This window comes from Gallinula chloropus (assembly GCF_964237585.1).
Source record: "Gallinula chloropus genome assembly, chromosome: 17".
NCBI lineage: Eukaryota > Metazoa > Chordata > Aves > Gruiformes > Rallidae > Gallinula > Gallinula chloropus.
In genome coordinates this window covers 11,971,230-11,987,643 of record NC_140102.1, presented here as the reverse complement: position 1 = coordinate 11,987,643, position 16,414 = coordinate 11,971,230, and the positions used below count along the sequence as shown (strand labels likewise).

The following is a 16,414-nucleotide window of genomic DNA, read 5'->3' as shown; positions in this document are numbered from 1 at the left end:
CTTAAGAAGAAAAAAACATCATCATTTTTTCCCCTCAATGCCAGGCTGTTACTGTTGATCAGACATAACTGCCAGTCTTTATTGTTTCCATGTGGTTTGATTTTCTCTGGAAGTGCCATATACATTCTAATGATCTGCTGAATTAAAAGATTCCTAAATCGGTTGCCAATTGATGAGATGCTGTTTCTCAGGCCAATAAAGGACGTTTTCTCTCATAGACAAAGCAACACAAAAATTACAGAGATGATAATGGGTCTTCAGGTGTCTGAGTGATATGTAGTTTCAGAAAAATACAAGCAGTAGATGCATTTTCCATTTACAATTATTGTAAATAAAGAGGAACATAATGTTGCTGTTTTATAAACACAATTGCTTGCCTAGCTAGCGTTCTCCAACCATTTCAAATTACTCTTGGTCTCCAAAGAAATTAGGTATATGAAGAGCTTAACGGACTAATGACTAATAGATATAATTAATGGTAGCAGAAAGCCAGACAAAGTTAAAGAGAAGCATGCTAAAATACAAGACACAAAAGCTTGGAAGATCATTCCCAGAGCATACACTAGCACAGGGGAACCACTGGTTTAATTTTCTATGAATACAAAGAAAACTCCAGCTTTTTAAGCAAAGCATTATTTGAAGCTCAGACTGAGGCACTTCTCCAAAGATGTAGATTAATTCATTACAGATTCTCTCTCCAACTGTAAGATCTAATTCTACAGCAGTTGAGCAAATAATTTCCATAAATAACCTCCTTCACCCACAGGCCTTTTCCCCATCAGCTGGGGGTAGGATCCTAGGCTAACTACCAACTGTGCTACCAACTGATTTTCCAGTTTCTGGTGGCTATAGCACTTCAGGTTAGTTCTGCTTCATTTTATTGAGGTAGGAAGTCATCAGGAGGAAGAGGGAAGCAACCAGGGGTGACACGTGTGCAGACACAGTAAAAATCACAGTATCCCACTCTTACCTTTCATGTGACAGCAAATTCCTAGGGAGGCTTCTGCACAGGAGAGGGATGTTGATATGCTCTGAAGAATAAGACAACATTGCATAAGCTCTGCAGACAGATCATTCTATGTGGAAGCATCTTCTTTTTACTGTAGAGTAACTCCTGAAATACTAAAACAAAAACATGTGAAGGGCAAAACCATAAATATTTCAGTTATTTGTATGTATGTTACTCTTTTGGAGTTAAAAAAAATGGAGTAAAACTGACACAGCAAGTATCTTACCTGTTACTGACACTGAATAGCACAAAACTGACCCAAGGAGTAACAAGGATTAGTAGCTTTGGGCCAAATTCTGTGGCATAGTCGAGCCATATAGCCTCTTTTGGGAGGATATTCATCCTTTGAAAGGTAGTTGTTTCCCTCCCTTTTGGGCTTTGCTGAAATTTCTTCATTAAGCAAAGTTGGGGAAGCAATATTCATCTATTTGTGCAATGTCCTTGCATCAAAACACAAGGGCAAGTGTAAAAATTAATTCAATTCTTCACATAAGGCTACATCTGGCACTAACTTAAAAGACAACAATTAAAGCAGGCAAAAATTATATTAAGCTAAGATGTTCTTTTAATAGCAAAGCATTTCTGAAAGCAACCAGATACCCAAATATGTGGGAGATAATACAAGCTAGCCCACAGCACTGAAGTAACACACGTAAAAACACTTTTGATAACTTAGCTCTTCCTGCCCAACAAGGCTGATTTCATGTGGTTCAAAAGATCTTGTCAAGCAAAGGTCTGGAAACTTTATAAAACCACCCGATCTCCAAGAGTGAAGAGGATCACAGTCCAAAGCACAGCAGGAATGAAAGGACAGTCAGCCAAACTGAGCTCTGCTGGAGAGCCTGAACTGCAGAGGGTTATCATAGTCTGCAGCAAAGATGAAAGGCCATCAAGTAAAGCAAAACATGCACACAGTCTCTCTATCCTTTTCCAGCTCCATGTCAAAGTATTCATCAATCCCAATGAATAATATTTGGCTTCATGTTTGTCACAACTCTCATTTGTCATGTTACAGGTCGTGCTGCTTTCACACACCCCATGGGAGAAGTTGACTGTGAACTCAGACTGAGGCTGCACTAAGTGTTCATAAATGTCATTTCCAATGAGTCTGAGCTTGCCTAGCCTCTGCAGACATGGAATGTTAGAAAGCAAGCTTTAAAAACAGGAAACAAGAACAGAAGATATTTTATTATGGTGATCAATAGCTCAATGTCCAGATGGAAGGCGGTGACAAGCAGTGTTCCTCTGGTTCCGTACTGGGACCAGTGCTCTTTACTATCTTTATTAGTGACATTGACAGCAAGTTCGCTGATGACACCAAGCTGGGTGGTGAGGTTAATATACCAGAGGGAGGGGATGCCAACCAGAGGGAGCTGGACAGGCTCAAGTGGGCCCAGGTAAACCTTGTGAGGTTCAACAAAGCCAAATGATGGCTCCTGCACTTGTGTTGGGACAATCCCCATTATCCATACAGGTTAGGAGATGATGTGCTAGAAGGCAGCCCTAAGAAAAAAGACTTGGAGGTACTCATGGACATGAAAAGCTGGACATGAGCTACCAATGTGCACCTGCAGCCCAGAAGGCCAACCGCCTCCTTGGCTGCATCAAAAGAAGTGTGTCCAGCAGATCAAGAGAGGGGATTCCGCCCCTCTGCTCTGCTGAGACCTCACCTGGAGTGCTGTGTCCAGCTCTGGAGCCCTCAGCATAAGAAGGACATGGACCTGTTGGAGTGCATCCAGAGGAAGGCCACAAAAATGATCAAAGGGCTGGAGCACCTCTGCTGGGAAGACAGGCAGAGAGAGTTGGGTTTGTTCAGCTTGGAGAAGAGAGGGCTCTGGGGAGCCCTTACAGCAACCTTCCTGTATCTGAAGGGTGCCTATAAGAAAGCTGGGGAAGAACTGTTCATGGGGGCACAGAGCGATAGGATGAGGGGGGATGGTTTTAAACCAGAAAAGGGGAGATTTAGGTTGGATATCAGGAAAAAGTTCTTCAATATGAGGGTGGTGGATCACTGGCACAGGTTGCCCAGAGAGGTAGTGGAGGCCCCATCCCTGGAGATATTAAAGGTCAGGCTTGATGGGCCTCTGATCAACCTGACCTAGTGAAGATATCCCTGCTTACTGCAAGGGGGTTGGACTAGATGGCCTTTAAAGGTCCCTTCCAACCTAACACATCCTATGATTCTGTGATTAAAGTAATGTTCATATCTGAATTTCACCCCCATATAGATCATGTGTGGGTGAATATTAGATTTAAGCAGCTAGCTGAATGCTGAATATATTAGTGACAAATACAGTCTATGCACTTCCTAAAATGTCTAGAAGCCTGCAAAGCAATAATATGGGAACGGCAAGACCGTAAGACAAAGGAAACTTTTAATCTTAACATTTATTTTTAGGTGATACATTGAATTAACGTTTGGCTTTTCCATAGAACACCTACACCCATGCAGCAGAGCAAAGATTCTGATGAATGTGTGTGGTGGTTTGGCCCTGGCTAGAGGCCAAATGCCCAAAGCCACTTGCTCAGTCCCAGAGGAGAAACAGGCAGAGCCTCTGTGGGTTGGGATAAGGACAGGTTACTGACAAAAATCACCATGAATGTAGAACAACAGCAGCCAGTTACACTCACCCCCAGTGCTAACACAGAGTACCTTACTGACCTGATGATTACAGAGTGCTGCCCAGTGTCCCAGCCACACTCAGACTGTCCTGGAGGCAACAAGCCCCTGCCCTTCCCAACCAGCCCCTTTTATGGGGAAGTGATGTCAGGTGGGGTGGAAACAGCCCAGGCTGACTCAGCTCACCTGTGCTGGCTGCTTGGGGAGGTTGACTCTGGCCTGGCCAGAACCAGGACAATGTGATACCCAGTGTACCACAACTGTCTCTACATTTGGTTGTTTTTCTTCATAGAACATAGTTAATTAGATCTCCTCTGATCAATCATTGAATTGCTGCTTCAAAGGGCATTATGATCTGATGAAAGTGCCTCGCAGCAGTCAAACACTTTGATTTTCCTGTCCTAACACATTTACAGCTAGCATGAACTAGGTCCTCCCAGCAGGAATAAATAACTAGTTTTTCTTTTTTTTAATTACAAGCACAATTTATCTCACAATTTAAAAACTGACCAGCAAAATTACTGTAATACGGGTTATTCTCTCCCCTTCTCCTTTCTGGTATTTAAGACTAATCCCTTTCATGTTTTCTATGTTTCTTGTGTTTTGATCTCAAACTCTTTGGAGCGGTGACCTTCTCTCTCACTCATAGAATCGTAGAATATACTGAATTGGATGGAACCCATCAAGACCAACTCCTGGCTCCACACATGTTCTAGCCAGTTCTTTTAATACCATCACAGTTACACATCTGAGACGTCAGCTGTCTGAAGTCTCCTCAGGATTCTGTCTCAAAAAGCAAAGAAGTGTAATCATTACAGTAAGATTTGACAAGGATCTCTTGTTTTCCCCTTACAAGTTGGATCTTGAAGAGAAATCGTGATCTAAGCGTTGACTGCAAGTCCCAACTTCAGCATAAGTTTTGTGCATGACCTGGCTCTGGAGACTGTTGGCTAGTTGCTACCTTAGCTTCTCTTCACCCCCCTGTGAAGGGGGAACAGGAATTACAGGACAGTGTTACCCCAAGATTTGCCTCATTATAGTTTCTGTGAAGAGCTTTGGACTCTTTGGACAGAAGGCAGCATGAGAAGATGTGGTGTGTAGTTTTTGGAAAAGTCCAATTTTGCTGCCTCTCCAAAAGCAGATGACATGGCATGTGTAATGTTCAGGGATCTTTGCATAGTGCTGTACAGAGGAGTTCTTGTGCAAACAGTAAAGCAATTAAATTAAAAAGCTTTCAAAGTCATGCCTTTGAGCCTTATTTTTTTTAGTGCTGGTTTCTTTCTGAATACCTATTTCAGCACAGAGAACTCCTTTTCTCATGAGCTAATATTTAGTAAATACCACAAAGCCATTTTGTATTTAGTCAAGATTAAGAAGCAATACCTGGCTTTTCCAGCTTGAACCGACACAGACAAGGTGAAAACCAAGAATGTTTCCTAGTACAATCCTGTGAGCAGAACACACACTGATAGCCACCTCACCCTGCCTGCCCCTTGCTTGGCCTCTGCATCCGGATGTCACAAGGATCAGGCGTTTAACTTATACATGAACACATATATGGTAACAATACTCTTTTTAGTGACTGAGCTGTTTAAAAGAAACAGAAGTAAAGTTCATGCAGGACACTGTGCTGCCATCCAGAGAGACCTGGACAGGCTGGAGAGCTGGGCAGGGAGAGACCAGATGAGATTCAACAAAAGCAAGTGGAGAGTCTGGCACCTGGGAAGGAATAACTGCTGGAATCAGTACAGAAGAGCTCTGTGACAAAGGACCTGGAGGTCCTGGTGGATGACAGGTTGGCCATGAGCCAGCAGCATGCCCTGGGGGCTGAGAGAGATAATGGGATCCTGGGGGGCATCAGGAGGAGTGTGGGCAGCAGGTCGAAGGAGGTGATCCTCCCCCTCTACTCTGCCCTGGTCAGGCCCCACCTGGAGTGTTGTGTCCAGTTCTGGGCTCCCTGGAATAAAAAGGACAGGGATCTCCTGGAGAGAGTCCAGAGAAGGGCTACAAAGATGATGAAGGGCCTGGAGCATCTCCCCTATGAGGACAGGCTGAGTGAGCTGGGACTGTTCAGCCTGGAGAAAAGAAGACTAAGGGGGGAACTTATTAATGTTTATAAATATCTCAAGTATGGGATGCAGGGGGAAATGACCAGACCCTTTTCAGTGTCTGTGGGGACAGGACAAGGGGCAATGGCTGCAAGTTGGAGCACAGGGAGTTCTGCACCAATATGGGGAAGAACTTTTCCCCAGTGAGGGTGAGGGAGCCCTGGGACAGGCTGCCCAGGGGGTGTGGAGTCTCCATCTCTGGAGAGATTCCAGCCCCGTCTGGGAGCCGCCCTGTGCAATATGAGCTGGGGAGCTGCTTTGGCAGGGGGGTTGGACCCGATGAGCTCTTGAGGTCCCTTCCAACCCCTATGATTCCATGATTCTATGAAATCACAGTTTGAAAGCAAGGAAAAGGAGAAAGGTGCTGGGAAATAGCACTGACTGACTCATGCTAATACAGGGCCCATCGAACAGCCAGAATAAGCTTCAGCTAACCAGGAGCAACTTAATTACTTCTGTTCAATGGTTTTCCACCTGTTTATCATAGTTCATGCTCTTGAAAAATGCTGAGAAAACAGCTCTGGGGATGAAAGGCTGCTCCTCTCATAGGTAATGGGTGCTGCAAAAACTCTGAGAACTCCTGTGCTGGACATACATGAGTTGCCTCCATCCAGGCAGGATTGTCAGGCTCCTAATGATGTCAAAGTTCAGGCTCTGTGATTTTTTTCGGGTGCCTGGCATTAGTAAATAAGGGATCCCTTCACACCAGTTCAAAGGGTAGGTTTTGTCTGGAAAAAATACCCCAAACAGAAAGCCCTACAAGGCTGCCCATTCCTTTATCTCAAGACAAGAAACTAGCTAGCAACAGATGGGAAGGAAACTGTTGTGCACACAGCCTCCCTGAAATGTTTAACTGATTGAACAGGAGCAAGAGGTTCTTGTATCAGATTATCAATCTCTTGCAGTGTCCAGTCCCCCATAAATCTTGGTACCAAAGACAAAGGGACGCATCCTTCCTGTCACAGCCACAGGCAGCGCTGGCCTCAGCACAGCCATGGCAAGGTTTTTGGAGCTCATGAGCCTGGCAGATGGAACACAGAAGTGTTCTCCAAATCTGGCAAGGCTAGCAGGGCAGTCACCTAAGCACAGGCAGGAACAAGCTCATCTTCACTTGCACATATCTACTGGCCACACGTTCTCAAATGAGCAATAACAACTGACCATATCCTGCACAGATGCAAAGCTGCTGGTATTTGTACCAAATAATTAATAGGCCCTAAGGATTAGTAATTACACAAATAAATGCATAGCTAATTAAAAACACTGTTATCCTGTACTTTTTACTTTCAAACTTCTTGTTTCCAAGAAGTGAATCAGGCCTCTCATCAGATAATTTATAGAATACTAGTTTCCATAACAACATAATTGCTCAATGAAGCAAAAATACCTGGCAGTGTTGCTATTATCAGGAAATAATTGACCACAACAGTGAGTGAAGGAGGCTGCATTAGACCCAAGATTGCTTCATGTCAACATGGCCAATTACAATCCAGTAATGCTAGATCATAGACCATCATTCCTAATTCAAGCCACTACAGCAAGCTGCAGCACGTACATAAGCAGCAGAGCAAGATGGTAGTCAACAAATATTTTTCCCTACAGCAAAACACAAAATCATATCTAATCATATAATGGTTGAAGAACTCCATGGCCAACACTGTGACAGGTAATTTTCAGACCTAACGGTTTCCTATAAAGAAATATTAGCAAGAACATCTCAATGTGTTTGTGTCTTCATATGAGCAAAAGCACAGGCTACTTTTCCTTTTATAATACGAGCATTTGTTCCACAAAGTCTTGTCAAACATTGTCATGTTGTAGGATTCAAGAGGGAGTAATTCACACCCACTGCTGAGAACACCTACTTCGTTTAAAAATAATAATAAAAGGCAAAGCAAACATAGATCTACATCTACCCATGGAGCCAGGGCACACTTTCTCCTCTGTGGCTGCAGGAGCAGCACACCCAGCGCCAGGTTTGTAGACATGCTCAGGCCTAACACCTCTGAGGTGGGCCTGCAGTGCCCACCCTGCACAGCCCTGCCCCAGGCCTGCTCTGTACCCCATTGTGCTCATCATGTCCTTGGGACACTTTTTATATCTTTGCATGAGAAGCCACTCTGAGCAGCATTTGTCTGTAACATGGTGCTGAAGGCACACAGTGGCAATCCCTGCAGGTGGCACAGGAGCATGCAAAGATGGGAGCCTTCCTGGGATAAGTGTTTGAAGATTGTTTCAATAAGAGCTTGGACCCTGTCTTTGTCCAGAGTCTACCTGGAGCATAGTAAGTCAAGGAGTCCTTGGTGCAAAGTAGCTGGTCCTGGCCAGGTGTGAAACAAAGTCAAATTGTTGGTGTGGTACCCCAAACAAATCAAGCTGGCCTGAAATACTGACCATGCAACTCCACTAGCTCCAGAGTACTTCTGCTTGTTCCCAGCACTGCCAAGTTTGTTCTGGAGTGACCATGATGGCATGCTTCCAAATGTCACGCCTCAAAGTGACTAAAAGCTGTAGCACAAAGTATTTACATCTCTAACTCATAGATGTCACAGCATGATACTCATATGTGCCATATAACGTGTCAAAACTATTTTCCTGTTCTTTTCACTTGCATCCCTTTTTCCTTACACACAGGCAGTAGGGTGAGCACAGCATAGTGTGGGCTCTGTTCTTAGGCAGTCCTGAGTCACCCAGGCCATGCTTTACACCCTTAGCAGTCAAGACATTTTTTTCCCCTAACTTCAATGTTATGAGTCACCTTGGTGGATGAGTGCTGCTTCTGCTCTGATGTGAGAGTGATAACCTGGGAAACAACAAACTTGTCCGACACTCTGTGTACATCTTGAGCCTTGAGAAGAATCAGGATGGTCTTTTATTTTACTACACATTGCTTGGCTAACACTAATAACAGCTTCCTTTTTCCTTCTGTTTAACCAGAAAATTCTGGTCTCTTCTCCCTTACCAACCTCTGCAAATACACTTTCCCATCTTGTATTTCCTGTACCCAGCAGCAGGGAAAACCTTAGCTTTGGACATGACAGAAGCAAAGAGGAAAAAAGGTCACACATCAGTCTTATCTCTGGCTTTGCAGTTCTGGCCTGCTTTGAAAGCAGGGCACGTATTTCCTTTAATTATTCATCTGGGTAACTGCAAACTCTGAGCAAACTCTCTTAAGCTGCCTGCACCTCTTGCTGCCCAGCTTGCAGCAGCAGGAGGCTGTGGTACCCTGAAACACCTCAGCACGGAGGTACACAAACCACCACAATAACTAAAACATTTGTCAGAAATAAAGTGCAGTAAAGCAAAGAGGAAAATAAAGCAATTAATCATTCAAAAAGATGAGAGAGAGCATGGAAAAAGAAACCTGATAGCATGTGCCACCTCCCCTGGAAGACTGTCAGCCCGCTGACAGAAAGATTAAGCATGCTGATGGGAACTCCTCTCTCACCAGTCAGCTTTTAAAGCACAGGACAATAAGCTGTTTTTACAGGTCTGGCTGTGGCTTTCCTGCAACACATCTTTTTCTCCCCTTACTCTAAACAAAACAGGATGATCCCTTGCAGTGCTTGTTTTCTGAGTGCTGCCCTCACAGCTGAGGGGAAAGTATTGATTGAAGCACTTGGGGATTTATTGGATTTGCGGCTTTTCTGATGTGTGAAAAATGTTTTGTCCTGCTTAACTCGTACAGTCCTACATACATCAGTATTTGTTGGTGTAACCCCCAAAGGTCCAGACCCTCTGCCACATCTCCTTCATGAAGAGACTGACCAGTGAGATCCCTGGAAGGCAGAATACTAATTTCAAAGCATTGGGTTTAACGAGATGCTTCACACTGAGCTGGAAGAGTCTGCACAGCTTAGAGTTCACCTCTCCTTGACCCTCTGGGGAGGACAATACACACTGCCATATCCATAGCTTAAACTGGATTGCCTGTTAGAGTACCCTGCTCCTTTAGGAACCTAAAGTAGAGTGAATTGCAATGGGCAGATTGCCCCAAATGGCTCCTTGAGTGAAGTTCTCCAACCATCCCCATGGCTTATTTACTGAATAGAGTGATGATGGGATGGGGAAAAGCAAGAAGGGAAAATCACTTGGCAAAGTCAGTGCTGTCCTTTTTCCCCATAGAGGAGAGAACATTTTGCTATTGGTTTTTCTTTTACAATCCTGTAAATTTTTTATCTGAGCAAGACTGCTCCTCTTATAGGCAGTCTTACACCACTGTCTTAGACCAATGCTTTCTTTTCACCCTCGTTTCCTAATATCACAAAGGCAGCCTTCATACATCCTGGACAAGATGATATATTTATGTAATGACATCGTTTGCATCAATCACTTGCTCTCAGTTCTCTGTGGGCTTGAATCAATCTGGCCTTCTTGCATTTTCAGAAAGGGTCATCCCTGTGGTGGTTTCCATGCTGAAAAATAATTCACACTGTACACACAGGAACACTCTGCACTGCAAATGCATCAGCTCCTGAAAGTTTGATCTAAGTCTCCACAAGTATTACCCACTATCTGTAGTTCTTACTACCCAAGTAGTGAAGTGTCACATCAGGTTTGAGCAGTGCAAATAAATAAATGAAACAAAACCCACATTTGACTCATTTCCCTTAACACATTCTTCTTTTTCACAGGCTGAGGTTCTCCAAAGGATGAAACAAAGCCTAATTAGGGGAAGAAGGGCAGAAAGGGGAGTTGTGTGCCCACCTATGAATACCAACTGTCCCAGCTCTCAGCTGAAACACATTTTAGGATGCTAAATGGATAATACCACCGTATAACTGGAAAGAAAGTGTACTGTTGTATTCTTAACAGTTTTTCATAGATATTTGATTGTGATAACACATACAAGATAAAATACCAAGTAGTATGAAAAGGATTTTCAAAAAACAGTAGCCTAATAAATTTCTAAACAGTCGAACCAGTAATTAAATTCACAGGACAATTGATCCTCTTTTTTATTTTAAGAGGAAGTTAGTACCAGGCCATGCAGTGAACAAAGCTTTAATCCAAGGTTACCCCAAATAACACTCTTATGTTTCACAGTCAATAGACCCAAAATGAGTATTAAGCTTGCATAGATGCCTGACCGATATGGTGGCATATCTACAATACATAGCACTGATTTATATGTGCTTTTTCTCTCCATCCAGGCAATAGCTTATTTTTCCCCTCCCTATGCTAACAGCTGCAGCTATGGGTTTTGTTTCAAGCTTTGTTTGGGGGATTAAAACCATCTCACTATAATCTCTTTTTGCTTTATAGACTGAAAGATGCATTAGAGATGAAAATGAATGGCAGAATAGATTTCATTAATCACACCAGAAGGCTTGGTTTGCTGTAGTAGTCACTTCCAGCAGAAGGTGCTCACAATCAGTTTAAATATTAAACGCCCTCCTCTGTTTAAATAGCGATGATTGAATCGTGAAAGCATGGGTCCTGTGTCAGGGCAGGGGGACTCGTTTAAAAGAGCCAATACTGTTCAAATCCTCTCACCTTATGGTGAGTCCCGCTTGCCAGCAACGGAAGCGTCAGTTGATTGCAAGGACAAAAGGTTTAGCAAACCCAGTGCCTGTGGAAATGACTATGAGATAAAGAAGGTGTCACCCCTGGGTCACCAGCGCAAAGAAATCACGGTCATAACAGCCAAACAGTTGCCCTCATGGGACAGGTACGGGCAGGCAGCACAGCACAAGGTACCAAGTCTCTGCCTGGTCTTTGGAGAGCAAAAAAGCACCACCAGCGTTAACTGACACTACCAGGGAAAGGACTGAGTATTGGCAAGTCCTGCTAGCTGGGCTGTTGGGGCACATCCTCCACAAAAGGCTAGGTCCCAGAGGCAGATGGCCAGAGGGAAGTTTGTAGTCCCACAACTCATGCTCTAACTGCTACGAATAATCAGCAGCTCTCAAGGGCACTGGGTCTGACATGAAGCAAGAGCCAGCCCTGCTAGAAAACTGCACCAGCCATCAACTGTTCCAGCCAAAAACATCCATGGTCTGATGTGCTGGGGCAGTTGCATACAGATGAATGTGGTGTAAGTGAATCTTCTGTAGGAGGAAGGAACACAAGCCCCATGAAAGCTGGGTTAAGGAGAAAAGCTGCAAAATTCATCATTTCTTTCTGCAGAATCAGAGTCAAAATCACAGGTTTCCTTAAAAATGCACCTGCTCAATCACTATTAAAGCTTTACTTGGCATTAAAACATAAACAGATACTGACAAACCACAGCAAATGTGGCAGCAGAGTTTTACTCTGCCTTACTCTTCCTCAGCCTCCCATGCAAGAAGAGAAGCGATGCCGGGGTTTAGGGGAGGGGGGAGAAAGTCAAGAACACGAAAAACCCCAACTGGTCCTGCCCCCAATAGTCTCCTCCCAGAGAGAAAAGTGCTATAAACTGAACCGACTACAATCCCCACCGTTCACCGAGGATGCTTTTAAGCCAAGTTTTATGCAGGAACATCCCAACCGATCTGAAATTGAAAGGAAGCCCCAGTGGCTGTTGGATGCTGTAGTCAGCTCTCCGGGGCTGAACTACCGAGCAGAAAGATCCTGAGAGCTGCTCTCGTAGCCAGAAGAGCCCCACCAGGGAGCTGGAAGAGCAGGAAGAAAGCGCTGTCCCCGTTCGGGGGTGCCCAGCTCCTTCCTCGGGCTTTTCCGGACACCTCAACGTTTTGGGGCAGCGTTGGCCCGGGCCTGCGGCAGACCCGGGCAGAGCCGCTCGCAGCGGCTGCCGTTCCAGCAGGCGCAGCGGGCTCCGGGCGCTGCTGAGAGCCGCAGCCCCGCACACGCGAACGCACCGCGTCCCCCCGCCGTGCGCTCCGAGCGGCCCCGGCCCCGCGCCCATGAGCGCGGTGCGCGGGCGCTGCCGCCGGCGGGGCCCGGCGCCGGGGGGCGGGGGCCGGGGGCGGCGGCGCTCCCCGCCCAGCAGCCGCAGCCGCGGGCCGGGCGCGGGGGGCGCAGCGGAGCGGCGGCGGCGGCGCGCAGGGCCATGTCGGCGCCGTGCCTGCGCCTGCCCGCCGCCGGGTCAGCACCGGCGGAGGCGGACAGCGCCGGCGGCATGGAGCCGCCCGCCGCCGCCGCCGGGGCCGCCGCGGCCGCCGCCCTGGAGCTGGCCCTGGAGGAGGAGCTGGCGCTGCTGGCCGCCGCCGGGGAGCCGCCGGAGCCGCCACCTGCCGCCGCTGCCCGCGACCCCGAGCTGCTCTCGCTGATCCGGCAGAAGGAGAAGGACCTGGTGCTGGCGGCGCGGCTCGGCAAGGCGCTGCTGGAGCGCAACCAGGACATGAGCCGCCAGTACGAGAGGATGCACAAGGAGCTCACCGACAAGCTGGAGGTGAGGCCCCGCCGTCCGCCTTCCTCCCTCCCTCCCTCCTTCCCTCCCCCGGCCCGCAGTGCTTCGCAAGGGCCCCCGCTTCAGGGCCGCGGCCCCCCCGGAGCCCCGCCGTTTCTCCCCGCGGACAGCGGCCCCTTCCCTGGCTAATCCCGGGGGCGGGAGGCTGGTACAGGCCCTGCCGGGCAGCCCCCGGACCTCCCCATGGCCGTGGTGTAAGAAACCCCTTTTAGGGAGGCGAAGCTGCTGTTCTTCCCCCTCCCCGGCTGCAGGCTGGCGTATGGGCCTGGGGACCGGCTGCAGCACCGTGCTTCGGGAGGTTGCTGGGGCTGCTGTTTTACCCCAGGACACAGGTACCTGGGTGAGCAGATGCTCACTGCACTCGGCTCATCTCATCACAGAAATGCCCCAGAAGTTAAATTTATACAGCAGGTACTGACCTACAGAGCATATGTAACCCTTATGCTTAAGCTGTTGCCGCTAAGGCATTAGGCATGGCAGGAGATAAGCCCTAACGATACGTCTCTGTTAGCTGCCTGCTCTGAAAAATACCTACAGGTATCTGGAGAGAGCTGTTTGCCAGGAACTCAGTGGATTGAGCTATTTATCGATTTTTAAGGATGAAATAGAGCTATTACAAAGGAAAAGGCTTGTGCAGGCAGCTTCTTTTGGAACAACTCTCTTGCACAACTATGTAAGAGAGCCACTATTACACCCTCTCCCCACCACCACCACCACCTTTTTTTCTCAGAGATACTCTTGAAATTGACATTCTCCCAGGAAGCAATAACTGCTTAGAAGGCTGAGCAAAAGCCCCTCTCACCTTTCTGGAGAGAGTTTGAATAGTGCTGGATTACCATCCAAATTTCACGTCACAGCCCTAGACCAGCTCTTTCTGCACAGTCCTGCATATTCCTGTGTTCCTTCCTCACGGTCTTACATCTCTCAAGTTTAAGAGGATTTGTGAAATTCCTGTATGGCCTTTGTTCTCCATTATTAAACTTAGCACTGTACCCTATCACTGATCTCTTCCTCTTTGCAAAGGAATTTCGATGCATTTACTGTTATGATAGAAACAATGGGGAAGCTAACATTGCTCAGCTTATTCTTTTGTTGTGCTATTTGTCAGGTTAGAATTTCTCAGAGTATTAAGATTTGCCAGAGCGAATGTTTTCGGGTTGATCTTTAAGCAAGAACAGACGTATGTGGTGGTGTGCTGACGTGATTTCCTGATGAGTTGGAGTAGAACCTTTCCTACCGTTAAAGGAAAAACACACCAGTTTAGGTACTTGCTGAGATGCCTTTTAGGGAGCTCAGGAGTCTCAAATACCACTCATCATTTCCAAAATTAAAGATGAAAAGGAGAGAGGAAAAATGATGACTTTATAGTACTTAAAATATCATCCCCCAAATGTTTACCTCTGTTGTTATGGGCCCATTCAGAAGGTGAATGAAGGGATGGTAAATACAACCAGTTGTTTACATCTTTTCATCCCATTAGTATGACTCTAACTTTCCAGCTGAATAACAGATTGCTATTTTTCAGGCTACTCATCAGATAGGAGTTAGTATCATCTGCTTAAGGGTCAGATTTTTTTCCCCGCTGGGTTTGGCAGGTCTAAGACAGTGCTACTCCCCCCACCCCCCCCAAAATATTCAAACTTGAACATTAATCTTCTACAACACAAGCCTGGTAATCCTAGCCTCTGCAGATTAAACACTGGCCACCTCCTGTTGCCACTAAAGCAAACAAATTTTCACAGTAAGCTTTTTGGTTTCAGAGGAGCAGAGAGGATGGACCCACATCTGTTACCTCCTTCCCTATGCCAAGGACTTTCTGATGATGACCAGAAGCAAAGTCTCAGAAGAGATCCTTGCCCCTGAAATAGTGATGTTTAAGTAGTATTTGGGAGGAGAGATTTTCTCCCAGTTAACAGTTCCTAGTTGGTTACAAGAGCTGAGTGAAGCTTCTCCATTTCCCAACAGCCAGTGTGCTGTCAAGTCCTATTCTGTGGGTTCCTCTAATAAAGTGCAGCACCTCTGCCATACACCTACTCTGGCAACTCTTTCGCTTCACAGCCTGAGCTCAAATTCATTTCTAATCATGGAATTGAAGTCCTGCAATAAATTCTGATATGTGATCCTAGTCAGTTTTATCATCTGTAAGGGATTAAACCAGGTAATACCTCTGGTTCCTATGACACAGACCAGCTTTCTGTGTCCAAGAATTTTACAGTATGAACCCCCTTTATCAGCTGGAAAACTTCCCCTTGCTCTGATCTCTTCAAATGAGGGCCTGCCCAGCTCAGTCAAGTTGAAGAAAAGCTGTTTTCAGAAGAAAAACATCTTCTAGAAAGCAGTTCTATGTAAAAATCTGAGCAGTTGGTGGATGGAGAGACACTCAGAAAACAAGAAACTCCCTTACTGAAGGCAGCAGTTTTCCCTGTCATCACTACAAGTAAAAAATAATCCTATCTGTGCAGGTGCTGGAGCAAGGGCAGGAGAGGGTAGATGGCTGTAGGGAGAGGAAGAGGCAGGAGGAATCAGTCAGCACGTCCCATCTGGTTTACCCTCCCTCATTTCAAGAGCCTCTCTGTGCCCCACTCCTCTGTTCTGGTTTCTCCACCACCAGAGAATAAACTTGATATTCTTTGCCTCCTCCTAACTCCCTCCTTTGTGATGGCCGTTTACTGAAGCTATATGTAGCATGGATTTTCTTTTGCAGTAAAGGACTAAAGTGGTTTTTAAATGATTGACAGGGCTTATCAGTGGCTTCTAAATCACATTTGAGTATGTCTGGGGAACTTCAGCTGCAGCGCTGCTCTTCAGCAGCCTGAAGTTTCACGTTCCGGTTGGAGAAGGCCCTGGATCTTTCTAAACGTTGCCTAGCAGTGAAGGAGACTGAGCTATAAAAGACAGTGTTTTCTGTGTGCTGCTAAAAGCATAATTGTGGCTGCTCCAGCCACCCTTAGGCTACAAATAAGATTTCTTTGCAATGGTTGTCGTAGGCCTGGGGCTGGGATCTTATGCCTTCCTATTGCATTAAAAAGAATTGGAAGAATACTCAGTTCCCTCATTTGCAAGGGGTGCTCACTCTTTTAGTGCCTGAAAGAATACTCTTGCTTTGGGCCAGAGGTTTTAATCAGCCTTCCCTCACATTTGAGGGTTTTCCAAAAAGTCCTGAGGGATTTGGAAGGGCACGAGCAGGGTGCTGCTCTATTGTGCTGGAAGGATCATACATAGGAAGGGATTTGGAGATAAACTCAAGAAAGATAAAATGTGGCATCTTCTCCAGAGCAAGAGGTGGAAGATTAGTGATCACACAGGCCAGAGGGATGCTGGAAAAG

The 16,414-nt window shown here is 46.2% G+C and overlaps 1 protein-coding gene across 1 annotated transcript in view; it reads left to right on the top strand.

Annotated features, from left to right (window-relative positions):
* Positions 1 to 12,728: 12,728 nt before the first annotated feature.
* The window catches only part of BICDL1 (BICD family like cargo adaptor 1), a gene marked incomplete at both ends in the record, with an annotated part of 46,280 nt that continues 42,594 nt past the window's right edge, over positions 12,729 to 16,414 (top strand). The window contains one exon of the mRNA XM_084271895.1: positions 12,729 to 13,070. Coding sequence (XP_084128021.1) covers positions 12,729 to 13,070 — 342 coding nt within the window. The remainder of the gene's footprint in view (positions 13,071 to 16,414) is intronic.